Source organism: Odocoileus virginianus, chromosome 6 (assembly GCF_023699985.2).
Source record: "Odocoileus virginianus isolate 20LAN1187 ecotype Illinois chromosome 6, Ovbor_1.2, whole genome shotgun sequence".
Classification (NCBI taxonomy): Eukaryota; Metazoa; Chordata; class Mammalia; order Artiodactyla; family Cervidae; genus Odocoileus; species Odocoileus virginianus.
The window spans coordinates 15,755,271-15,783,045 of record NC_069679.1 but is presented as its reverse complement, the minus strand read 5'-3'; the positions used below and the strand labels follow the sequence as shown (position 1 = coordinate 15,783,045).

Below are 27,775 nucleotides of genomic sequence, written 5' to 3'. Positions count from 1 at the left end.
TCCCCCACCCCTTTCCTCCTCATTCACAATGTTTATTTATTTAAACTTATTTTTAATTGGAGTATAATTTCTTTGCAATATTGCATTAGTTTTTGCTGTATAGCAATGTGACTCAACCCCAGGTATACATACAGCCCCTTCCTCTGAACCTTCCTCCTGCCCTTACCCCCATCCCACCTCTCTCAGTTGTTACAGAGCATTGGATTGAGCTCCCTGTGTTATAGAGCAAAAATATATTTATAATATGCTCTTTTCATTTAACAATGTATTGTTGACATTTTCTGAATTTAATAGTTTGCCCTCTTGGCTATATGTTGGAATCACCAGAGAACTTTAAAAGTTCTGATAGGTCCAACCTCCAGAGATTCTGAATTAATTTTCTGAGGTGAGGCCTGGGCAGCAAAATTTAGAAACCCCAACTATGTAGTTTTGAAGTGCAGCTACATTGAGAACCACTGTTTAAATCAATAAACATAGATCCTACTCATTAATGGTTATATAATATTCCACACTGTGGCTGTACTCAAATTTATTTACCTATTCCTCTTTAGATAAACATTCAGATTATTTCTGGTATTTCATTTTGCTAAATGTTTTAATAAAATGTATTACCCTGACCCAGGGATTGAATCTGTGTCTCTTATATCTCCTGTATTGTAGGCAGATTCTTTAGCCACTGAGCCACCTGCAAAGCTCCAAATCATATTAGAATAAAAAATCTAGCTTTTAAAGTCACTTATTAACTCCATTGTGAAGGACTGGATTCTTTTGCAGGTTACCCGACAAGTTAGCTTCAGATCAAATATAAGTATGTTTTGCATACCTACTGTGTGTCAGAAGCCATGTTACATGCTGCGAGGGATAAGTTATATGTGACCACTGCTCTTCAAGAAAATCTTGATTTAATGGGGAGCAAAAACAGATATCTTATTTTATACTTTCTTTCAGATAAAAGAAGTATGAAGGGAAGTGAAAGGATTTGATTGCATCAGTTGTGTTTTCCTAGAGGTACTGCTCTTTGAGGTAATCTTAGAGGATGAATAGTATTTTAAGAGTCAGAAATGAAGAGAGTACAGTTGATTAAACAGTTATATTTTCTGAGCAGAGGGAACAACATAAATAACAAAAAAGGATTTGGAAAGTAACAAGATGGAGGTAGCATGCTTGGTTGGAGAGAAGATTCCGTACCTGAAAAATAAATGTAGCAGACAGTTGCAGGCTTTGAAGGCATTTTTGATAGGAAGAGTGAAATAGCAAATTATTTTAGCTGGGAGTTGTATTTTAGAATTCTAAATTGGTGTTGCCTGTGGGTTAGACTGAAATGAAAAAATCACCCAACTAGTGGCTAAGGGTTTTGGGCAATTTATTTATTCTTGTAGAGCTCACTTAACTGCAAAACAGGAACAATAATGCTTATGCATTATTGTATGCTAAGCATTATTATATGCTTAGCGTGCTAAGTTGCTTCAGTCCTGTCTGACTCTCTGTGACTGTAGCCTGCCAGGCTCCTCTGTCCATGGGTTCTCCAGGCAAGAATACTGAGGTGGGTTGCCATGCCCTGCTCCAGGGGATCTTCCCCACCCAGGGATCAAACCAACGTCTCTTGTGGTTCCTGCATTGCAGGCAGGTTCTTTATTGCTGAGCCAGTGCGAAAGCCCATGCAATGGTACAGTTATGGCTAAACAGAATGGTATATAAAGTGCATGGAATGGCTCCTGATATATACTGGGTATAATATGTAGTTAGTTGCTAAGTCGTTTCTGACTCTTGCTACCCCATGGACTGCAGTCCATCAGGCTTCTGTATTGATGGGATTTTTCAGGCAAGAGTACTGGAGTGGGTTGTCATCCTTCTCCAGGGGATCTTCCTGACCCAGGGATCAAACCTGGGTCTCCTACATTGCAAGCAGTCTCCTACATTGCGGGCAGATTCTTTACCAACTGAGCCACCAAGGAAGACTGGATATATTATAACAGTTGTAATTAAATTGACCTTATACTCTGCATACCATGGTAATAAATAAGCAACCCAGATAGAAATTCAGAGTCACTTCTGTTAGTTCCACTCCTGTAACATTAAGGCTAAATTATCGTTCATGTATTTTTTCCCCACAAGGTCCTTTGGAAGCTCATTGGATGGATGCTTTAAACCAAACAAGAGTGGCTCAATTTGTCTTCTTGGGACTCACTGATAACTGGGTACTGGAGATATTATTTTTCATGGCATTCTCAGTCATGTATGTGCTAACTCTTTTGGGGAACATTCTGATCATGGTTACCATAGTCTTTACTCCACGTCTTCATATCCCCATGTATTTCTTCCTGAGCAATCTGTCCTTTATTGACATCTGCCACTCATCTGTCACTGTGCCCAAGATGCTTGAGGGTTTGCTTTTGGAAAGGAAGACCATTTCCTTTGACAACTGCATTGCACAGCTCTTCTTCCTACATCTGTTTGCCTGTGCTGAGATCTTTCTGCTGACTGTTATGGCCTATGATCGTTATGTAGCCATCTGTGCGCCATTTCACTACGCCAATGTGATGGACATGAGGGTCTGCATACAGCTTGTCTTTGGTCTCTGGTTGGGGGGTACCGTTCACTCACTGGTGCAGACCTTCTTGACCATTCGCCTACCTTACTGTGGCCCCAACGTAATTGATAGCTACTTCTGTGATGTTCCTCCTGTCATCAAGCTGGCCTGCACAGATACATATCTCACAGGAATGCTGATTGTGTCCAATAGTGGAACCATCTCCCTCTTCTGCTTTCTGGCTTTGGTCACCTCCTACACGGTTATCTTGGTTTCTCTTAGAAAACAGTCAGCTGAAGGGCGCAGGAAAGCCCTGTCTACCTGCTCAGCCCACTTCACGGTGGTGGCCTTCTTCTTTGGGCCATGTATCTTCCTCTACACTCACCCAGACACCAACTTCTCCAGTGACAAGGTGGTATCTGTCTTCTACACGATGGTCACCCCTGTGCTGAATCCCCTCATTTACACCTTGAGGAATGAGGAAGTAAAAAGTGCCATGAAGCATCTCAGACAGAGGCAAGTTTTTTCCATGAAATCATGTACATGATGGACTTAGAAATACAGATATTATTTTGGTCATATCTTTAATGAGTGACTAAGAGTAAGAAATCAAAGTTGTTAGGTGAAATGACCTGGAGAGTCATTTCAGGCCAGACTTCTGTAGTAAAGAGGGGGACTTATCAACTATTGCTTAAATAAAGGAAAAGATACCTGTTGTAACATGTAAGGGAAAAGGATCTGGACAAGTTTAAAGAAAACTTCTAGTTTCACCAGTAAAAGAACACACAGACTTTGGGGGCATAGTCTTAGTTTCAGGGAGAGGTAGAGTTCTGAGAGAACATACTTTTTTGATTTGTACAGCTCTGTAGGTTATTTGGAGAAGGAAATGGCAACCCACTCCAGTATTCTTGCCTGGAGAATCCCAGGGATGGAGGACCCTGATGGGCTGCTGTCTATGGGGTCGCACAGAGTCAGACACGACTGAAGCGACTTAGCAGCAGCAGTAGGTTATTACCTCTGGGAAGCTGTACATTACACCTGTGTTTTATACATTACAGTGATCCTGCTTTCAAATGTATTTTCAAGGTGTTTACTTAAGCTTTATATGGTATTTATTGGTTTCCCTGGTTGCTCAGAGATAAAGAATCCATTTGCCAATGCAGGGAGATGTGAGTTCAATCCCTAGGTTGGGAAGATTCCCTTGAGAAGGGAATGGCAACCCACTCCAGTATTCTTGCCTGGGAAATTCCATGGGCAGAGGAGGTCCATGGGTCTCAAACAGTCGGACATGAATTAGCAGTTAAAACAACAACAGCAACATATTTATATTGAATTAAACTTTGTCACTTTGAAAGTGATTCTCTTATTTATCTCTACACACATTCTGTACTTTTGATAGTATTTAATTTTTACAAAATTAAGGTGGAGATGTATTGGAACTTACTTTAAAATAAACTTTGTTAAGGTAGAACTTGATCACATAAAATGCACTCATTTTAATTGTACGGTTTGATAAAATGTGACAAAGTTTCACTCATGCAACTATCTCCCTAGTCAAGATATAGAACATTTCTATCACCTCCCAAAATTTCTTCAGAACCTTCCCAGCCAATAATCTTATCCCTACCCAAGCACCCAAGCATCTGATTTTTTCTTGCTGTAAACTAAATTTGTCTTTCCTAGAGTTTCATGTAAATCAAATCATACAGTATGTATGGTTTTATGCCTGACTTCTTTGCTCTGTTGGGATAAACTTTATATAGTCATAATGAATTTTATTTTTAAAAACATTACTGATTGTTGTTTTCACATATTGCTATTCTGTGAAGAATGTTTGAATCTACATTGTGGTGGTTATTGGTCTGAAATTGTTCCTTTTCTATTTTATAAAAATGTGATTGTGGTAGCTTTTAACATCAAAATATAAGAAATAGTAATGTTAAATAAAAGAGAAATCAGAATTTATAAGAATTAGAGTAATTACATGTACCAGGAAATAGTGATGAGTTAGTTATTACAATTAAATACTAAATTTAGTTAGAACTTTTTGGAATTTGCGACAAAGGAAAGAAGAATGGGTTACAGGTAATGTGGTAAACAAAGTAACAGTCCCCCAAAGATGTTTACATCCAGTCTCTGGAACCTGTTAATATTTTAGGTTGAACAGCAAACAGGGATTAAGGTTTGCTAGTCAGTTGACTTTGAGATAGAACTAGTAGTCTAGATTATCCAGGTAGACCTAATGTAATCCCAAATGTTCTTAAAGATAGAAGAGGGAAACAAAAGAGAATCAGAGGGAGATATGGCTATAAAAGTCAGAGAGATTCAATATTGCTGGCTTTAAAGACAGAGAAGGGGGTTACTAATTTAGGAATCTGGGTGGTCTCTAGAAACTGAAAAAGGGAAGGAAATGGATTCTCTTCTATTGCCTTCAGGAAATAATTCAGCCAAACTTTCAGTTGTAAAATAAATAAGTTCTGGGGATTTAATGTATAGCACGATGACAACAGTTAATAATACTCTATTGTATACTTGAAAATTTTTGAGAGAACAGATCCTAAGTATCCTCACCAGACAGACACACAGACAGACGCACTGTGTGAGGTGATGGCTGTGTTAATTAGAATTGATTGTGGTAATAATGAAATTATCATGCTGTACACTTTAAATATACTCAATTTTTGTCAATTAGTCCTCCATAAACCTGGGACAAAGAAGAAGGAGAAAGCAGTGTAGCCCTGTTGACCTTTGATTTTAGTTCAGTGAAATTTGTATTGAACTACTGACAGAGCTGTAAGAAGATAAATTTATGTTGGCTAAACTTCTAAGTTTGTAGTAAAGTTGTTATAGCTGCAATAAAAAATCAATACAGATTTGTTTATGTGGGATTTTCTTTTCACCCAATAAAGGTAGCATATATGTCTCTATGATAAAAACTACAAAACGTGCTGAGAAAATGCAGAGAGATAGAGATATAGACATGTTCTTGTATAAGAATAAAAAATTGCTAATATAATGGATTTCCTTAAATTGATTTATAAATTTAATTTACTTAAAAACTCCACAGGACTTTTTTTGGTCAATAATTTTCAATAATATTCTAAAATTTATTTGAAAAAATAGGTGAAAATAGTTAAGAAAGTACTTGGATTTACATAATTTCTATGTGTTAATTTCCTGAATTAACTAATATCACTCTTGGGAGAAGTATAATAATTCACTGTGAAATGGGAAAGTCCAAATCAAGAAGACTCCAGGCAAATTCCTTAGGTAAAGAGGATGATGGTATACTGTGACCAAAGGGAGTAGGATTAGAGACCCTATAGATGGTCAGAGAGCTGCCATATAAAATAGTTATATCAATTTTAATGGAGATAATAGAATGAAATAGAATACACTTAATAATAAAATTACCTAATATTTATTTGATTATTCTGAAAGGAATTAGAATTGATTGAAGCCCTTTGGGCTATTATTCTGCCAAGTTCTGTTAACTTGTAAAAATAATGCTTAGAATACTTTAGGGAATTGGGTTCCAGATAATATGGACATACACATACCCAACACAGAGTGACTCATTAACCATGGTTGAAAGGTAAGAAATGATTGAAATGACATAAAGTTCTCAAAAGGACAAAGAATAAGAAACAGCTTGTTAAACTGAGGGATATCTAAACCCTATTATATGCAAATTGGCAAAAAAATGCAGTGCATTGTCAATCCCCTACTATTTCATGAATATAACCCAAGTCAAAATCAAAGTTTTAGGTATTTGTATGTGAAATCGGGCCTAGATATCACTACTATACATACCTGGAAAACTGAGAAAAATTATCTAATTATGCTTTTACCTTTTGGACTTTTATATGAACAGATTTTCACACTGATTAGTACCTTTTGTGCAGAAATAAATTCCTAATCCTCATTTGTTTATTTCTACTTATGGCAACTAGTTACTCTATGGCAGAGATGATTATAATCTGAGGAATTCAATTGCCTATTACAAAGTTGCTGAGCAAACTTCTGTGTGATAGTGATTCCTGTCTCCTCTTTAAAGTAAGTTAGCTCAGCCATTAAAAAGAATTCATTTGAATCACTTCTAATGAGATGGATGAAACTGGAGCCCATTATACAGAGCGAAGTAAGCCAGAAAGATAAAGACCATTACAGTATACTAACACATATATATGGACTTTAGAAAGATGGTAACGATAACCCTGTATGCAAAACAGAAAAAGAGACTCAGATGTATGGAACAGACTTGTGGACTCTGGGAGAAGGCAAGGGTGGGATGTTTCAGGAGAACAGCATTGAAACATGTGTATTATCTAGGGTAAAACGGATAACCAGCTCAGGTTGGGTGCATGAGACAAGTGCTCGGGCCTGGTGCACTGGGAAGACCCAGAGGGATCGGGTGGAGAGGGAGGTGGGAGGGGGGACTGGGAAGGGGAATACATGTAAATCCATGGCTAATTCATATCAATGTATAACAAAAACTACTGTAATGATGTAAAGTAATTAGCCTCCAACTAATAAAAATTTAAAAAAAAAAAAAAAAAAAATAAAGTAAGTTAGCCACAGAACCAAGAGTCAAGGTATTTTCATTCTACTTTTTACTCTCCTATTTATTCAATGAGTAAATAAGCATATTTTTATTTTATCTCCGAGTCTAAAAACCTTTTCTTGTGAAATGGAGAATAAATGTTTTACATTACTTCTCTAGAGAGTTATGAGGATTAATGTGATTGAAGACTGGTAGTATTAGAAATTTTGCCTGCAACTACCAAAAAAAAAAAAGATTGTTCATTTATAGTTTTACCAGCTACCACTTAAGGATTGCCATGAAGCGTTGTCTTACCATCCCATTGTGAGTGTCTGTCTGTGCGATTCCTACACAAGGTGATTCTATTTGGGTTCTTTGAGGGGCTGTACCGCCTGATTGTCTGCCATTGCCTATAATAAAAGCATTTATTTCATACAAATTCCATAATTTTCCAATTCAGTTTAGTTATTCCATCAACCAGTCCCAATGAATTAGTTTTTATACTATGCACAGAGTTATCTTTGGGAATGAGACTACTCTGTGATTAGTACTGTCTGTTGTAAGTTAAATTGTGTTGTCCAGAAAACCTATAGAATACCTTAATACCATGATAACCATACTTCTGTACAACTGAAATGGCTTAAATGGCTTAAATTTCCTTCTCAACACAACCCTGGCAAAAGCACCATAAAAACATGACATGGGTCTTGTGACCCACACATTTATTGACCACGCCTTCGGTCAATTGTTATTACTTATTGCCTTTGAAAGCCCCCTGCATTTAAGTATGCCCTTCTCACTGATGGAGTCAGAGTGAACTATTGGGTCCCATTATGCTATGCTTTTTGTACACAGGTAGGAGACACTGTTGCCTGCAATATCCTCTTCATATCCCCTGTTATCCAGTCGACTCAGCACATTACACTCAGAGTACAATGTTTCATGACATTACAATATGTGTCACCACAACTGGACCGAAGATGCTGGATTATGAAACCGTGTTTCCACTTGGCATTTTCTCCCAGCTATTAGTGTGATATTGAGTGACTATTGTTTAGTAACAAATGCTGAGCTGAATGAATTTTCTACATAATGACTAGAACGAGTTCATTTAAACACAAATTGTGTCATGTCTGTTCTGTGCTTGCACCATTCTGATAACTTCCTACTATACTGAAAAATATTCCAAACTTCTTAAGAGGACATGAAAGTATTCTTTTTACTTCTTCAATATCATCTCTCACTATTCTCTGCCTCACAGTCAAAGTTATAAACACATTGGTCTTTTACTTCTTGGAACAGGCCAAGTTCTTTCTAAACATCAATCTTTACGTCTGCCATTTCCTCTGCCTAGAAAGTTCATCACTTTTCTTTTCTCATGGTTGGCTCTTTTTTTCATCTTTTAGATCTTAGCTTAAATGGCATTTCCTCAGAGAGGCCCTTCTTAACTAAGCAATCTAGAGACAGTCTCTTCTATAACTCTTTAACAGCATTGTCTTTTATGGCATTTGTCATGATCTGTAATTAAAATTTGTTTATATTTTTTTTTTCTTTAAAAAACTTTTTATTTTGTATTGGAGTATAGCTGATTGACAATGTTGTGATAGTTTCAGGTGAACACTAAGGCACTCAGCAATACATATGCATACATCCATTCTTCCCCAAGTTCTCTTCCCACATATTCTTGTCTTCTGTTCTCACTAAACTCTAAACAGCATAAAAGGAGGACTATGTATTTTATTTATGATTACAAACCTAGTACTTAGCACACAATAGGTGCTCAGTAAATATTTGTCAGATGAATGGATAAGATATCCCCATTTTATTGTCTTAATGGAAGAGTTTTTCCTGAACACTTGAGGATATCAACTTCAGTGATTCAAAGTCGTCCTTCTGCATTACTGAAGTCATTTGCAAACTTACTTTGCCTGCTTTGCCAATGTTTGCAAAGCTTTAGGCAAGTGTCTGAGTGAATGATGTTGGCAAGCGCTGCCCAGAACTCTGAACATTTGTTTAGACTTTGGTTATCACCCTAACACAAAAGCATGGATAGGAACCATGATGTAAGGAAAATAACATGTTTGTGTTGATACATTTGGCTTAACATCCTACCTTCATTATTTCCTAGCTGGGTGACCTTGGGCATGATGTTTGCTTTTTTGAGCTTTGGCTTCTTCATGTGTAAACAAGCTTATACATACCTCACAGGGTTGTTGTGAGAATTAAGTAGTTGCACAGTGCCTAGAACAATTTCCAGCCTGTGGAAGATGTTAAAAATCATAGCAATTGCTATGATTGTCAGATATTGAACTGGAAGATAGTTTTACAAGGCATACAGTTTGATAAATGTGGCTTGTAACATATCTTTGCTGGGCATTTCTTTAGTTTGGAACACCAAGCACCATAAGGGCTTAGACATTTTCATTTTTTTCCTCTTTCCTCCACCCTCCCCATTAACTTGTTCAAGGCATTTTTCATGTCTTCATTCCGAAGGGTGTAGATGATAGGGTTCAGCAGGGGTGTGACAGCGGTGAAAAACACAGACACCACCTTGTCCTCTGGGAGGCTGGTGGATGGACGGGAATAGATGAAGATGCAGTGTCCCAGGAAGAGTGTGACCACGGTGAGGTGGGCGGCACAGGTGGACAGGGCCTTCCGCCGGCCTTCTGAGATCTGCTGCCTCAGACTCACCAGGATGACTGCATAGGACACCACAAGGACCATGAAACAGACCATGGAGATCAGCCCGCTGTTGGATACGATGAGAATCTCAATGATGTGGGTATCAGTGCAGGCCAGTTTGACCACCTGAGGCACATCACAGAAGAAGTTGTCCATCTCCTCAGGATCACAGTAGGGCAGCTTGATGGTGAGAGAGGTCAGGGCGATGGAGTGGATGGTACCCCCGGTCCAGAGGGCCACAGCCAACAGCACACATACTTTCCAGTTCATCACTGTCATGTACTGCAGGGGTTTGCAAATAGCTACATACCGATCATAGGCCATGACAGTGAGAAGAAAGATCTCTGTGCAGGCAAAGAGGTGCAGGAAGAACATCTGAGTTACACATGCATCAAAGGAGATGAGCTTCTCCTCTGACCAGGTGTCTATCAGCATCTTGGGGACAGTGACGGTGGGGTGGCACACATCGATACAGGATAGATTGCTGAGAAAGAAATACATGGGGGTATGGAGATGGTGGTCATAGATAATAGTTATGACAATGAGGATGTTTCCAATCAGTGTCAGCACATAGAAAACAAGGAACATGGCAAATGCAGCCATCTGCACATTCTGATTTATAGATAAACCTCTAAGGCGAAAATATGTCACTACAGTTGTTTGATTGAGTAGAACAGGCTCTTCCATTCTCACTGTTGGACACGCCTGTCAAAAATTAGAAAAAAAACCCCACTTAATATCTGCATCAATCATTTGGACACTTAGGTTCTTCTGTGTTTATGACTTCTCTCCATCTAGAATTTCTAGTGAAGTATCTCATTTTAAAATCCCCATTCAGCATCTCAAATCATAGTAGTTGCTAAACACACACTTTTGGAACAAAAGAATAGAAAAAAATTGATTCACTAACAGATGTAAAACAATCGTGGACAGGGAGAAATCAAATAATTTATTTCTCCCTTATTGTATAAAATATCAGTGTTTAGCTTTAGGTTACAGATTTTTATAGGAGAAGAAATGAAGGTTCTCCTTACCCTTGATAAGTAATTTTTCCAGGGTTATACAAATTCTGACCTTGAACATAGTTTCCTTTATTGTCCTGTTGACCACATGTTCACTAACCCAAACCCTTACTTCCTTATTTGTTCTGCCATAATACCCTGAGACTGTAATTTCAGTCATCTACATTTCAGAAGGCAGAAGATTTTCACCAAGCTGCTGGCAATGTGGCTGAGATGTTCTTTGAACAATTCTTTAGAGGAGGCTGGATAGAACCCAGGAAAACTTAGGAAATCTAGACAAAGTCCAGGGAGGCTTGCTTCTCCTCTACCTCTGAGTTGAGGACAGACTTGCTCATTCTTAATCTGGAGGTCAAAGTCCAGGCCTAATAGCATCACTGATTGGCTAGATTATCCTCAGTTCTTTTAAATTCCAATTCTCTTGTCTGACTTACTGGACTACAGTAAATCAACAGTAGTTGCTTTTAAAAAAGATTTGCCTATAACAAACACATGAAAAGATGCTCAGCATCACTCATTATCAAAGAAATGCAAATCAAAACCACAATGAGGTATCATTACACGCCAGTCAGGATGGTTGCTATCCAAAAGTCTACAAGCAATAAATGCTGGAGAGGGTGTGGAGAAAAGGGAACCCTCTTACACTGTTGGTGGGAATGCAAACTAGTACAGCCGTTATGGAGAACAGTGTGATTTCTTAAAAAACTGGAAATAGAACTGCCATATGACCCAGCAATCCCACTTCTGGGCATACACACCAAGGAAACCAGAGCTGAAAGAGACACGTGCGCCCCAATGTTTATCGCAGCACTGTTTATAATAGCCAGGACATGGAAGCAACCTAGATGCCCATCAGCAGACGAATGGATAAGGAAGCTGTGGTACATAGACACCATGGAATATTACTCAGCCATTACAAAGAAATCATTTGAATCAGTTCTAATGAGATGGATGAAACTGGAGCCCATCATACAGAGTGAAGTAAGCCAGAAAGATAAAGACCAATACAGTATACTAATGCATATATATGGAATTTAGAAAGATGGTAATGATAACCCTATATGCAAAACAGAAAAAGAGACACAGATGTACAGAACAGAATTTTGGACTCTGTGGGAGAAGATGAGGGTGGGATATTTCGAGAGAACAGCATTGAAACATGTAAATTATCTAGGGTGAAACAAATCACCAGCCCAGGCTGGATGCATGAGACAAGTACTCTGGCCTGGTGCACTGGGAAGACCCAGAGGAATCGGGTGGAGAGGGAGGTGGGAGAGGGGGTCGGGATGGGGAATACATGTAAATCCATGGCTGATTCATGTCAATGTATGACAAAACCCACTACAATGTTGTAAAGTAATTAGCCTCCAACTAATAAAAATAAATGGGGAAAAAAAAAAGATTAGCCTAATTTTGACCCAAGTATCACTAATTTTGTACAAAATGTATATATTGGGACTTTCCTGGTGCTCCAATGGCTAAGACTTCACATTCCCAATGCAGGGGGTCCGGGTTCGATCCTTGTCAGAGAATTAGATCCCACATGCTGCAACTAAGACTGGTGGTGCACTCAGATTAATAAACAAATATTAAAAAAAGAGAGGTATATATTATATAGAGTCACAAGGTCTCAGTTCTTCCGAGATCAGACGAGATCAGGCGTGTTCAGGATGGTATGGCCGTAGACAAGGTCTCAGTTCTTAATGGGATCTGAGAGTTTACTTAATCTTTTTTTTTTTTTTAATAAATAGAGAAAATAAAACACAGAGAGGTAAAGTAGCTGGCCCAAGTTTACAAAAAACTGGAGTAATAGCTGGGTCTAGAGCCTGGGCCTCCTGATTTTGGGTCCAGGCTTTCTTTACTACCTCTCTGATCTGAATTTTTGTGGTAATTGGCATCATGGTGGTATAAAGTACAGTATGTCTCAGTGACGACCTCTTTTTTACTCTCCTAGGTTCATGGGGCAGGTTGGGTGGCATCTGTGGGAAGCCTCTTTTCTCAGGCTTGCCTCTCATGTGCCACTGCCTGGCTGTGTAGCCTTCCAGGCATGGCCCACCCAAGTTAGCTGTCCTCCTGGTTCCTCCGGCACTGTTATCCTATCCCGGGTGGTGCAGTGGTGAAGTATCTGCCTGTCAATGCAGGAGACACTAATTCAACCCCAGAGCAGAAAGATCCCCTGCAGGAGGAAGTGGCAACCCACTCTAGTATTCTTGCTGGGAAATCCCGTGGACAGAGAAGCCTGGTGGGCTACAGTCCATGGGGCGGCAAAGAGTTGGACACCACTGAGCATGCATCATTATCTCACCCTATCCTGCCTTCTTCCTTGGTGACGACAGGTTCATTTCGTCCTCAAGAACAGGCTTTCTGTCAGGCAAATGAATCAACTTCACACTGCTTATGAAAAGAGAATAGAGGAAACTTTTCTCTTCCACTCCATTGCTCTTTCTTCTCAAATATTTCCTATGCCTCATTATGATGCTCTTCTGCAGACAATGCCTTTTTTGGTTGTCTCTATCAGAGGTAAGACTAATGGCAGTGTCAAATCAAGGAACTAGCAAAGCAGACCGGTCACAAAGACGGTATTTTGGAGGGCAGAGAAGTCTTTCAGTCATAATTTAAGTTAAACTCACACACAGTATCTAGTGCTTAAATTAATATTTATAGTTACATCTTAATAGCTATGGACTGATTTTACTATTCAAAAACTTTTCTTAGAGTGTCCACTTAAAGTCTTCCCTCCAGAAAACTATTTTAAATGTTTGATGATTTACATCTGTTATCTTTGCAATTTAGTACGTTCTAAAAGGATGATTGCAAAGTTGAAAGCTGAAGAACTATCCAAGAATGGAGCCAGGGGGCTTATTTTAAAATCAATAAGAAAAATTTGACCAGCACAGATAGAGAAGGATGTGCAGTCTGAGAACTAGGTTTGAAATGAAAACTGTTCCCTCACCAGAGGACATGGATATTCATTTTAACTAAACTTTTCCCATTGCCATCATTTTTTTTTCTATTTCTGTGGAGCCACAGGAAAAAATGTTTTGAGAAATGGATGTGTTCAATCATAGTAGGAATTTGTTATTAGTCTATATAAAAAGTATGAATCACAAATCAAAAATCTAGTGCCTATTGCATACATTTTAGGAAAACAGGAAAAAGCAATTAGAAGCAGAGACATAAAAAAAATTAAAAAGTCTATAAAACTCACCTTGGGTTGTTTCTGATGCTCTCAGCACCTCCAAAGAGAATTGAATTGTTAGTCTTCTATTTTCAATATTAAGAGTATTATTTTCTGGTACTTTGTGACAACCTAGAGGGATGGGATGGATTGGGAGGTGGGAGGGAGGTTCAAGAGAGAGGGGAAATATGTCGACCTATGGCTGATTCATGTTGATGTATAGCAGAAGTAAGCACAGTGTTGTAAAGCAATTACCATCCAAATAAAAATAAATAAATTAAAAAATAATTATTAGAAATTTTTTAAAAAAGGAGGCATGGGTTTTAAAAGATTGAAAAATACTATGTGCATTCCTCCTAAACTGCCAAGTCTACTGTGGAATGATTTATCAGTTGTGAATTTTCACATAAATATTCAAGTGCTGTGCCTCTGAATGTACATGCAATTCTGTCTGACTTAATAAAACAGTTGCCAAAAAACAAAGCAAAAAGAAAGTATTATTTTCCAGTAGAAATAGAAATTTATTTTTAAGTTTGACTAATCAAATAGCCCCATTTACCTTGATTTTTTTACAAGGAAGATCAGAGCCCTCGAAGTTCCCTTGGTTCTTACTCACAGTTTTTGGTAATAAGTCACAGTAGATATATTTGGTGATATTTTACCAGAGGTACTTCAGCATTTCTGCAAAATCACACCTTTGTACCTATGTTATTATCATGCTTTTCAATATGTAGAGAATACAGCTCTGCTCTAAGATTTTCTGGAATTGGTTTTCAGTCAGTTGAATATGTGGTATAGGAATGATATCTTTTTTGCACTTTGTCAGGCTGTAGTGATGAGTAGAAGGGATGAAAAGCCACTACCAACCTCTTTTGCAGGCCCTTTAGTTTACCCAGGACATGTCTACACAAAACTCGACCTAACTGTTCAGAACCAGTGTAACTGAAGCAACCTGTTTCCTTTGCAGCACACTCTCTAGGTGGAAAGTTTGTCTTGCTAGTTTTAGGTGGGTTATTCTACCTTCAAGTACTGAGGGGAAATCTGTAGAGAGAGATAGCAGCTGGGAAGGGCAGCTGCAGTGTTGGTGGTGTTCTACCTGACTTATATAGGCTTCATGGGAACTCTTAAGCAATGATATCAGCTTCCCCTAGTCACCAGTTAGAAAAAGTTAATTCTGTGGGGACAGAAGTTACAGGCTTTGCAGTCATCACTAAGGGCATTTAATGAGAAAGCAGGACTAAACTAACATCTCAATCTTTAGGATGTGTTAACATGTGATTAAATGAACTATTATTTTAGCGATTCCTTACTGTGTGCTCCTGGATGCCTCTAGCAGTAAAGAATTCGCCTGTAATGCAGGAGATATAGGAGATAAGGCTTCAATTTTTGGGTGGGGAAGATCCCCTGGAGGAGGAAATGGCAACCCACTCCAATAGTCTTTCCTGGGAAATCCCACGGATAGAGGAGCCTGGCGGACTACAGTCCATAGGATTGCAAAGAGTCGGACATGACTGAGAGGTGATGGATGGATATTATGTGCTAAGTATTGGGTTAGGGGCTTTCCTGCTTTCTTCTGTAATCCATAAAAAACATACAGCTGAGGAATGGGCAATGGAGTTAAAAATTTAATCAGTTCTCTGCAGAGAGGTCAAGAGTTAGAATTCTAGAGTCAAATTGCTTGAATACAGATTACAACATTCTAAGACTGTAAATCTGGGTAAGTTATTTAACCTGGAGACCTCCTTTTCTCATCCATTAAATATGAATAAAAATGGAAACTTTTTCTAGAGCTCTTAAAATCTTTACAAAGTGTTATCTACATTAATATAATTATGTAACATATAATTCAAAGAAACAAACCCAAAAGCCACCACTAATTAGCCAATTTTTTCCCCATCACTTATTCATTACTTTAGATAAAGAAAATTTAGAACCTCTTGCTCTAATTCCCATTTTGCTTTCTCTGCTTAGATATATGTTTGGTAGTATAAATTAGTAAAAGAAGAATCCAAAGGGGCTTCTCTGGTGGCTCAGATGGTAAAGAATTCACCTGCAATGTGGGAGACCTGGGTTCAGAAGATCCCTGGAGGAAGGCATGGCCACCTACTCCAGTATTCTTGCCTGGAGAATCCCCATGGACAGAGGAACCTGGTGGGCTACAGTCCATGGGGTCACCAAGAGTCGGACATGACTGAGCGACTAAGCACACAGCACAGCTCCAATTCCCATTTTGCTTTCTCTGCTCGGATATATGTTTGGTAGTATACATTAGTAAAGAAGAATCCAAAGGGGAGGGATGAAGGTTATACTTTGAACTTCAAGATTGAAGAGTTTTGTGATTAGGATGTCCAGAATAAAGGGTATAAAGCTAGAAGAAAGCATTTAGCTGACCCTCCATGTGGAAGAGAAGATGGTAAAAGAGGGAAAGTGTTAGAAGTGACTGAAAATTTGGTCTTGTGGCTTGGGTTCCTTTTCCCCAGTTTTCTTTTTGGATTCATTATCACTAATCAGAGGCCAGACTGACTGTATTGAAAAACCCAGTGCTTTCAGAGCTTACAGATAATGTTTCTTGGCTAACAAGTACTGGTATTGTCACCTTGGCAATCAGTGTATACATTAGGAAGAGAGATATGCAGACCATACTAATCTTCTGAACATTTGGAATTGAGATAGTTTTTCACAGGCATAATACACCAAGAGCAATATAGAAAATGATGTTCAGCTGATTGTAGGCCAGTTACTATTATCACTGTTATTGGTACAATACAAGATTGAGAAATTAATCTTCAAAATCTCTATATTATAATTTCTATTCCTCTTTTGACCCTCTCCCCTGGCCTACTACTTCCCTCTGACTGTAGAGACAGCCACATAGATTATTCCACTCAGGCTTTCCATCCTGACAATCCCTCATGCTCCAAAATTGTGTGTTCCTATTTCCTTCATAGAATAAATGAAGGCAATTGTTTAAACTGCACTTCAGCATTTGAAAAACTCCTTCATGGTTATTGTTTATTTGATCTTCACAACACCCCTGCAAGGAAGAGAGCATTATAGAAAAATTGGACTTGATGTCAAGTGATTTTCACAGAGTTTACACATCAGGTAAACACCTGAACCAGGGCTTGAACACAGGCAATCTGCTGTTGAATCCAGTATTTATTCTCTTACTTCATGTGAATTCATTTATAAAGGAGCAATAACTTTTGATCTTACCACCTCTAAAGATGCATACTTAAAAGTGTTGCTTGTTCACTTATATGTTGAATCTGAATAAAAAGAAACTCAACCAATCAACCAACCAAACAAAAACCCTCAAGCCAAAAAAAAAAAAAAAAAGATCTCAGAGAAACAGAGACTAGATTGGTAGTTGCCATAAGCAGGGAGCGGAGAGTGGGCAAAATGGGGTGAAGGGGGTTGAAAAGTATGAACGTCCAGCTGTAAAATAAATAATTCATGGGGAAATAAAGTATAGCATGGTGACTATAGTTGCCAAGAGAGTAGATCTTAAAAGTTCTCCTCTCACACACAAAATTTTGTACCTATGTATGGTGATGGATGTTAACTAGATTTATTGTAGTGATAATTTTGAATTATATGCAAACATTAAATCATTAATTGTATACCTGAAACTAATATAATATTATGTGTTAATTATATCTCAATTTTAAGAGTTGCTTATTAAATTAAATATAATTTTTTCATAGGTATAGGGAAGAGATAATTTTTTATTATTCTTTGGCCTCACTGATTCTTTGGTATTCCTTAACTCTTTCCTACTTTTCGTTCTAGTCTCTCCACTTAAAAAGATCAAAGTGACATGGTCACTTCTGAAAAGTTACTGACTCTCTACTAAAATCACTAAATCAGCAGGCAATAATTTAAAAATTTTATTGAAGTATAGTTGATTTACATGGTTATGTTAATTTCTTCCATACAGTTGTAGTTAAAATTTTAACATGACAGTGCATTTGCAATAACATATAAGAATATTAACAGTGTATACTGATTAATGGGTTTCCCCTGTTGGCTCAGTGGTAGAAAATCCATCTGCAGCGCAGGAGGTGTAGGAGACATGAGTTTAATTCCTGGGTTGGGAAGATCCCCTGGAGAAGGAAATGGCAATGCACTCCGGTATTCTTGCCTGGGAAATCCCATGGACAGAGGGTGGGATGTTTCGAGAGAACAGCATCAAAACATGTATATTATCTAGGGTGAAACAGATCATCGGCCCAGGTTGGATGCATGAGACAAGTGCTCGGGCCTGGTGCACTGGGAAGATCCAGAGGGATCGGGTGGAGAGGGAGGTGGGAGGGAGGATCGGGATGGGGAACACATGTAAATCCATGGCTAATTCATTTCAATGTATGACAGAAACCACTACAATATTGTAAAGTAATTAGCCTCCAACTAATAAAAATAAATGGGAAAAAAAAAAAAAAAAGAAATCCCATGGACAGAGGAGCCTGGCGGGCTACAGCCCATGGGTTTGCAAAAGAGTTGGATACAACTTACAACTGCTAAACAACAACAACTCTGGTTAATGGCAACATAGGCAATTGCCAGGAATAAGATTTTTTTACAAGACCAAAACTTGAGACTAATTATGTGAGAAAAACCTAAGTACGAGGGATTTCTTGGGTGGTCCATGGCTAAGACTCTGCGCTGCCAATGGAGGGGGCTTGGGTTTGATCCCTGGTCAGGGAACTAGATCCCACATGCTGAAACTAAGACCAAATGCAACCAAATATAATAAATAAAATATATTAAGAAAAAAAAAACACCTAAGTACGATAGCAGATATGTAGAAGGAAATTTACTTTCTGAAGTGTTTAAAGGAACAGCTATTATATTTTTGTCAGTAAGATTACCTGAAGGATTACAAATCTGGTAATCAGTTGAACCTATGATTATGGTCAGAGAAAGACACACAGGAGAATTATGTTTTTTCCCTAAGTGGTAGAAGACCATCAGCATTATGAAGATAGGAGAGATCACATTGATAAACCTTTTAGTCAAGACATAGAAGGGATTAGAATACAATAATAAGCAAGATTAGTGATAGAGCAAAGGAAAAGAATTTTCTGAAGAATCAGAAAATTAATGTTATTGTTTTCTTTGGTGTCTTCCCTGGTGGCTCAGCTGGTGAAGAATCCGCCTGCAAAGTGGGAAACCCGGGTTCAATCCCTGGTTGGGAAGATCCCCTGGAGTAGGGCATGGAAACCCACTCCGGTATTCTTGTCTGGAAAATCCCATGGACAGAGAAGCCTGACGGGCTACTGTCCATGGGGTTGCAAAGAATTGACACAACTGAGTTTTCTTTGGTAGAAGATTCTTTACTTCAGCAATTAGTACCTGTTCTCTTGTTTTGGGAAGAAGCCATTCAATTCTGAAGTCAGTTTCTGGAAAAATTGATAAAACTCCTCAATTTGAGGTCTTCCAACAAAATGAATTTCCAGGGTCATAAGAAACTTATGTGTCTTTTGAGGAAGCAGGACTCCAAGGATCAACACCTTGAGATGTTATTGTTGTGTCAGTAAATAGTCTCTGACAAGGAGCTCTTCACTGAGACTCCAGGACAGTTTTCTCTGATGTTTTTTCCAGAAGCCTAAATCTACGGAGTTCAGACCATGCAATGGGTGTTTTGTTAATGCAGTTGATGATAAAGCTGGAGGTATTCACTTGAACGTTCTGTGATGTTTAGTTATATGAACCTGTAATAGTGTAAAGTTGTCGCACACACGCTATGTGTAGAAGTAAGATTTTTCAAATAAATGGAGTTGCTCATTATTAACTTAAAAAGAGGTTACCAAAATAGGTTGTAAGGAGGTCCCAGAATAGATCTCATTGCTTGCAGAGGAACATGTTTTTGGTAGGGGAGGTTATCTTTGAAAAATCCTGGAGAATAAGATACATGTGAGATTATTATAGAATTGGGAAGCTATCTTATAATTCAAAAAAGTTAGAGATTTTAACCATGAACCAGGTAATTAGTTTGATGTCAGTCTTTTCTGTATTTCTATAATGGATACACTGGATGAAGATTTGTGATTATTTAGCAAGTTAAGTACTGACTGCTGGCCAAGGAGACAATAAAACAAAATGAAAAGGAGGATGTATGTTTGGAGTCAGGATTGATGCTGGAACTGTGTTCAAATCATGTATTTTGTTAGGCTTTTTTTTTTTTTTTTTCAACAGCAGTCTAGAACAGTGGCTTTCAAATTTTAGCATGCATTTGAATTAACTGGAGGATATGTTAAAACATAAAGTTCTGATTCAGTGCATATAAGGTGGGGCCTGAGAATGTATGTCTAACAAGTTCCCAAGTAATTCTAGTGGAAAATATACGTGATCCTATACAATTTGTATGTCATAAATTAATCTTTCACAGTCCAAAGGGAGAATGTTTACTGCTGTTTCCCCGTCAGTTTACTTCTGCTGTATTGACAAATTCTGAAATTCTACTGGGGGAAATTAAAATGATGAAGGAGTTGGAAATTAGGCAATGTAAAAAATGATTTCCTACGAAGTTTCACAGAGTAAATGGTAAAAAATATTTTGAAGTTTCTCCTATTAAGGAGAGATTAGACAAAATGTTACAAATTCAGATGCCTCATATGCATCAGGGGCCAGGCAGATAATATAAATGAATCAAGAGTAAGGACTATGGTGAACCAGAGAGTGAACGTGTGTTCTAAAATGAATGGCCACTACTTAAAAAAACTAACCATTGCTACGTGTGCATGTAGGTTCAGTACTGCTAGATCAAAAGGAGGTGGAAATCTTGAGATGCTTGAAAAATAGCCCAATTAAAAAACATTCTTAACTGAAAAAAACATTTAAAATCCATTGCATTAGACACGCAATATACATCTGCAGTCTCAATTTGGCCCTTGGTACTATAGTTTGCTACCTTGGGTATTTATTCAGTATTAACTCCAGAACGGAGACATAAGAGGGAGATTATAGCTAAAAGTTAAAATAAAAACTAGCACCATGATAAGAGTCAAATGTGATCAAAATCTGGATCCAAGCCCTGACTCCACCATTTACTCTCAGTGTGACCTTGAGCATATTACTTAATGCTTTTCCACTTTAGTTTCCTCATGTGCAAACTGGGTGTAATAATAATGCTTATCGTGGATTGTAGTTAGGATTAATAGTTAACAAATGTAAAATCTCAGCACATATTAAACTTTCAAAGAAGGCTGAGCACCCAAGAATTGATGCCTTTGAATTGTGGTACTGAAGAAGACTTTTGAGGGTCCCTTGGGCTGCAAGGAGATCAAACAAGTCAATCCTAAAGGAAATCAACCCACAATATTTACTGGAAGGACTGATGCTGAAACGCCAATACTCTGGGCAATTGATGTGAACAGCCGACTCTTTGGAAAAGACTCTCATGCTGGGAAAGAGTGAAGGAAAAAGAAGAAGAGGGCATTAGAGGGTGAGATGGTTAGATAGCATCATTGACTCAATGAACATGAATCTGAGCAAACTCAAGTTGATAGTGAAGGAGGGAAGCCTGGCGTGCTGCATGCAGTCCACGGAGTCACAAAGAGTCAGACGTGACTGAACAAAAAGAATGTTAAACTTTCAACAAATGTTAGCTTTGAAAAGTTAGACATGGGAGATGCAGAATAAAGACTTATCTGCCTATTAACTTTCTCTCTGAAACCAACTGAGTACAACAAGGAAAATGAGAAAAAAAAGGGGGGAAGTGAAATTAAGAAAATAATTTCATGTGTAATAGTATAAAAATGTTTAGTAAAATATTTAACCAAGGAACTACAAGACTTGTACACCGAAAACTACAAAACATTGCTGAACAAAATTAGAAATTTCAATAAATGTAAAGACATCTTGTGTTCATGCATTTGAGGACTTACTATTGTTAAAATGGCAATACTACTTAAAATAGTTGACAAACTCAATGCAATCTCTATCTAGAAATTGAAAAGTAAATCCTAAAGTTCATGTGGAATTGTAAGGAACACAGAGTGGCCAAAATAATCTTGAAAAAGAAAAATAAAGTTGGAAGACTCACACTATCAGATTTCAACTCTTACTACAAAGTCAGAGTAATCAAAACAGTGGGTTAATGGTGTAAGAATAAACATGTAGGTCAATGGGATAGAACTGAGAGTCCAGACATAAACTCATACATCTATAGTCAACCAATTTTCAGCAAAGGTGCCAGGACCTTTCAGTGAGGGAAATAGTCTCTTTGACAAATGATTCGAGGATAACTAAATATCTATATACAAAAGACTGAAGTCAGACCCCTACCTCATCTCATATATAAAAATTAACTCAAAATAAAGCAAAGACCTAAATGGAAAAGTTAAAACTATGAAACTCTTAGAAGAAAACACAGGAGTAAATCTTCATAATCTTGGATTTAGCAATGGATTCTTAGAAATGACACCAAAAGCACACACACACAAAAATAGATACATTGGACTTCTTTAAAATTAAAAAGTTTTTGTGTTTCAGAAGACACCATCAATAAAATAAAATGAAAAGGCAACCTACAAAATGGGAGAAATATTTGCAAGTCATATATCTGACATGGGATTTGTATCTAGAGTATACAAAGAGCTCTTAAAACTCAATAATGATAAGAAAAATAACCTAATTAAAAGTGGGCAAAGATCGGAATAGATATTTCTATAGAAGAGATACACAAATGGCACATGAAATGATGCCCATCATGTTTAGTCACCAGGGAAAGGTGTATCAAAACTATAAGATAACACTTCAAACCCACTGGGATGGCAATAATAAAATAGAGAATAACTAGTATTGACGAAATGTGGAGAGATTAGAATTCATCCATTATCTTGGACATAGTTGGTTCTAAGCAGTTTATGTTGTGCCTTCAATTGTGTTTATTGTCATTGTCAGTGTCTTGCCCCTGTCCTGTCTCACATCTAGAACTCTGATTCACCATCTCTAGACTGTGGACCTTATCCATGTTGCCCAAGATGGCTGCTAGAGCTCCAGCCATTACATCCATACTGACGCTGAATTTAAAAACCTTTGTTGTTTAATGTTATGATATAGACAATAGAATAAGTTATATTTTGTGTTGCTTTTCTTCCAGTTTAGTTCACACATGTTCAAATCTTAATAAATGTTATTGAAAACTTAATATATAATTGGAATTTGCTTGATTGTATATGATAGTGAGATGATAAGATATAAACATCAGATCAGATAAATGAAGAAGTGGAACTTCATATTATTTTATGGGACATAGGATGTTATTCATCTCATTCATTGTTATAGAAATGAGAATTTATTCTTTAGAAGCTTCACAAATTTCAGACTAATTACATACAGGCTGACCCTCTCATTCTTTTTTTTTTTTTTGACCCTCTCATTCTTAGATGTAGTTTGTCTAGCTCTCTGTCGTTTATTCTCATTCTCCTTCTTTCTCTTTCACATATATACCATGACCAGCTCCACCACTGCCACACAGCCAGTATTACTGTAAAAATCCATCAGATTAAATCTGGCTTTTGTTTTCTGTAAAGTGCTTAGAAGAAGGATGAGGAAGTAAATGAGATGGATCAGAATCTTTCAAGTTTTAACAACATCCTATGATTTTAAATTGTAGCTTTTAGAAATTATAGAGATTTTAGAGATTGTATTCTGACCTAAGTTTTCAAAAAATTGGACTTCAGAAACAATGCAAGCATGCTTAGATGTATCTCTGTTTGCTTCCTGTCCCCCCCGCCCCCACACCACTGGGAATAGACTCTGTGACACAAAACTACAACCAATTTCACTACGTAGAGAAACTTGCTTTAGCTTTTGTAGCCTAAAATTTGACCTCTGAAAACCAGTATATAATTGAATCTCAGGGACAAGAGTTTTGGGTGAAGTAGAAAAGGATAGCTTTATTGCTTTGCCAGGCAAAGGGGGCCACAATGGGCTAGTGCCCTCAAAACTGTGTGTCCCAACCTGGGGTTGTTGGAGACCCGTGAGGAGTCTTATAGTTGGAGGTGGGGTTGGGGGAAAAGGCGGGGTTTGCTGATCAGGATCAGAGTGTGTGCAGGGTCTGGATTCATTCAGTCCAGAGATCATCTGGAAATGTGATGATGGGCAAACTGTGATTGTGAGGCTGCCAGGGCTAACACTATGACAGGCGGCCCAGACCTAAGTTTAGGTTTCCCCTGAAATGGTAAGATTCTCCACCCCTATCAGGCTGCCTGGAGCCAGCCAATCAACAGGCTCCCAAAAGGGAACAAAGGGAACATATCAAGGGAAAGCTGAAAAGCCCGTGAACGCCTAAGTTTGAACAAAAGCCCGCGAAAGTTTGTACCAATAAAATTGCTTTGCAAACATGTAACCAATCCGCTTAAGCCGGCTACCAACTGCTTATGTTCACCCTATAAATTTATGTAACAGCTGGGGCTCGGGGCTCTCTGACCCTGCACCACTGCATTGGATGCGGCAGGAGCCCTGGCTCGAGTCAGTAATAAACTTCCCTTTTTGCGAGTTGCATTGTCTTGGAAGCCTTCTCTCTTCCCGCTCAGGGATTCGGACATCGGGCAAAACAGTGACCTTCTCTGTAATGAAGAGTGCTTCATCAAGTCTATTTGCTGGGGGTTTTAGTTCTGCAGGGAATTCCCAGGTGGTGCTAGTGGAAGAGCTCAAAGACATTGTTCTGTATATCCCTTGAGAGGAAACCAAGACCCAGTCCCCAAGGCTGTACTATTGTTTCTTTTTTTTTTTTTTTTCCATTTATTTTTATTAGTTGGAGGCTAATCACTTTACATCATTGCAGTAGTTTTTATCATACATTGAAATGAATTAGCCATGGATTTACATGTATTCCCCATCCCGGTCCCCCCTCCCACCTCCCTTTCCACCCGATCCCTCTGGGTCTTCCCAGTGCACCAGGCCCGAGCACTTGTCTCATGCACCCAACCTGGGCTGGTGATCTGTTTCACCCTAGATAATATACATGTTTCAATGCTGTTCTCTTGAAACATCCCACCCTCGCCTTCTCCCAGAGTCCACAAGTCTGTTCTATACATCTGAGTCTCTTTTTCTGTTTTGCATATAGGGTTATCATTACCATCTTTCTAAATTCCATATATATGTGTTAGTATACTGTAATGGTCTTTATCTTTCTGGCTTACTTCGCTCTGTATAATGGGCTCCAGTTTCATCCACCTCATTAGAACTGATTCAAATGAATTCTTTGTAATGGCTGAGTTATATTCCATGGTGTATATGTACCATAGCTTCCTCATCCATTCGTCTGCTGATGGGCATCTAGGTTGCTTCCATGTCCTGGCTATTATAAACAGTGCTGCGATGAACATTGGGGTGCACGTGTCTCTTTCAGATCTGGTTTCCTCGGTGTGTATGCCTAGAAGTGGGATTGCTGGGTCATATGGCAGTTCTATTTCCAGTTTTTTAAGAAATCTCCACACTGTTCTCCATAACGGCTGTACTAGTTTGCATTCCCACCAACAGTGTAAGAGGGTTCCCTTTTCTCCACACCCTCTCCAGCATTTATTGCTTGTAGACTTTTGGATAGCAGCCATCCTGACTGGCATATAATGGTACCTCATTGTGGTTTTGATTTGCATTTCTCTGATAATGAGTGATGTTGAGCATCTTTTCATGTGTTTGTTAGCCATCTGTATGTCTTCCTTGGAGAAATGTCTGTTGAGTTCTTTGGCCCATTTTTTGATTGGGTCATTTATTTTTCTGGAATTGAGCTGGAGGAGTTGCTTGTATATTTTTGAGATTAATCCTTTGTCTGTTGCTTTGTTTGCTATTATTTTCTCCCAATCTGAGGGCTGTCTTTTCACCTTGCTTATAGTTTCCTTTGTTGTGCAAAAGCTTTTAAGTTTCATTATGTCCCATTTGTTTATTTTTGCTTTTATTTCTAAAATTCTGGGATGTGGGTCATAGAGGATCCTGCTGTGATTTATGTCGGAGAGTGTTTTGCCTATGTTCTCCTCTAGGAGTTTTATCGTTTCTGGTCTTACATTTAGATCTTTAATCCATTTTGAGTTTATTTTTGTGTATGGTGTTAGAAAGTGTTCTAGTTTCATTCTTTTACAAGTGGTTGACCAGTTTTCCCAGCACCACTTGTTAAAGAGGTTGTCTTTTTTCCATTGTATATTCTTGCCTCCTTTGTCGAAGATAAGGTGACCATAGGTTCGTGGATTTATCTCTGGGCTTTCTATTCTGTTCCATTGATCTACATTTCTGTCTTTGTGCCAGTACCATACTGTCTTGATGACTGTGGCTTTGTAGTAGAGTCTGAAGTCAGGCAGATTGATTCCTCCAGTTCCATTCTTCTTTCTCAGGATTACTTTGGCTATTTGAGGTTTTTTGTATTTCCATACAAATTGTGAAATTATTTGTTCTAGTTCTGTGAAAAATACCGTTGGTAGTTTGATAGGGATTGCATTGAATCTATAGATTGCTTTGGGTAGTATAGCCATTTTGACAATATTGATTCTTCCAATCCATGAACACGGTATATTTCTCCATCTGTTTGTGTCCTCTTTGATTTCTTTCATCAGTGTTTTATAGTTTTCTATGTATAGGTCTTTTGTTTCTTTAGGTAGATATACTCCTAAGTATTTTATTCTTTTTGTTGCAATGGTGAATGGTATTGTTTCCTTAATTTCTCTTTCTGTTTTCTCATTGTTAGTGTATAGGAATGCAAGAGATTTCTGTGTGTTAATTTTATATCCTGCAACTTTACTGTATTTGTTGATTAGCTCTAGTAATTTTCTGGTAGAGTCTTTAGTCTTTAGTTTTAGTCTTTAGTTTTCTATATAGAGGATCATGTCATCTGCAAACAGAGAGAGTTTCACTTCTTCTTTTCCTATCTGGATTCCTTTTACTTCTTTTTCTGCCTTGATTGCTGTGGCCAACACTTCCAAAACTATGTTGAATAGTAGTGGTGAGAGTGGGCACCCTTGTCTTGTTTCTGATTTCAGGGGAAATGCTTTCAATTTTTCACCATTGAGGGTGATGCTTGCTGTGGGTTTGTCATATATAGCTTTTATTATGTTGAGGTATGTTCCTTCTATTCCTGCTTTCTGGAGAGTTTTAATCATAAATGGATGTTGAATTTTGTCAAAGGCTTTTTCTGCATCTATTGAGATAATCATATGGTTTTTATCTTTCAATTTGTTAATGTGGTGTATTACATTGATTGATTTGTGGATATTAAAGAATCCTTGCATTCCTGGGATAAAGCCCACTTGGTCATGATGTATGATTTTTTTAAGTATGTTGTTGGATTCTGTTTGCTAGAATTTTGTTAAGGATTTTTGCATCTATGTTCATCAGTGATATTGGCCTGTAGTTTTCTTTTTTTTGTGGCATCTTTGTCTGGTTTTGGAATTAGGGTGATGGTGGCCTCATAGAATGAGTTTGGAAGTTTACCTTCTTCTGCAATTTTCTGGAAGATTTTGAGTAAGATAGGTGTTAGCTCTTCTCTAAATTTTTGGTAGAATTCAGCTGTGAAGCCATCTGGTCCTGGGCTTTTGTTTGCTGGAAGATTTCTGATTACAGTTTCGATTTCCTTGCTTGTGATGGTTTTGTTAAGATCTTCTATTTCTTCCTGGTTCAGTTTTGGAAAGTTATACTTCTCTAAGAACTTGTCCATTTCTTCCAAGTTGTCCATTTTATTGGCATAGAGCTGCTGGTAGTAGTTTCTTATGATCCTTTGTATTTCAGTGTTATCTGTTGTGATCTCTCCATTTTCATTTCTAATTTTGTTAATTTGTTTCTTCTCCCTTTGTTTCTTAATGAGTCTTGCTAATGGTTTGTCAATT

General features: G+C 38.0%; 2 protein-coding genes across 2 annotated transcripts; one reads left to right on the top strand and one right to left on the bottom strand.

Annotated features, from left to right (window-relative positions):
• The first annotated feature begins 2,135 nt into the window (after positions 1–2,135).
• Positions 2,136–3,077, top strand: OR4E2 (olfactory receptor family 4 subfamily E member 2). Its single transcript, XM_020893313.2, has one exon. The coding sequence runs from the start codon at positions 2,136–2,138 to the stop codon at positions 3,075–3,077; it is 942 nt and encodes a 313-aa protein (XP_020748972.2).
• A 6,410-nt stretch (positions 3,078–9,487) lies between these two features.
• Positions 9,488–10,442, bottom strand: OR4E1 (olfactory receptor family 4 subfamily E member 1). The gene has a single exon (XM_020893312.2). It carries the CDS (start codon positions 10,440–10,442, stop codon positions 9,495–9,497), a length of 948 nt encoding a protein of 315 aa, XP_020748971.2. The 3' UTR covers positions 9,488–9,494.
• Between the last annotated feature and the right edge of the window lie 17,333 nt (positions 10,443–27,775).

Coding starts and splice junctions, on each gene's coding strand:
- OR4E1 (XM_020893312.2), bottom strand. CDS start 10,442: ATGGAAGAGCCTGTTCTACTCAATCAAACAACTGTAGTGACATATTTT.
- OR4E2 (XM_020893313.2), top strand. CDS start 2,136: ATGGATGCTTTAAACCAAACAAGAGTGGCTCAATTTGTCTTCTTGGGA.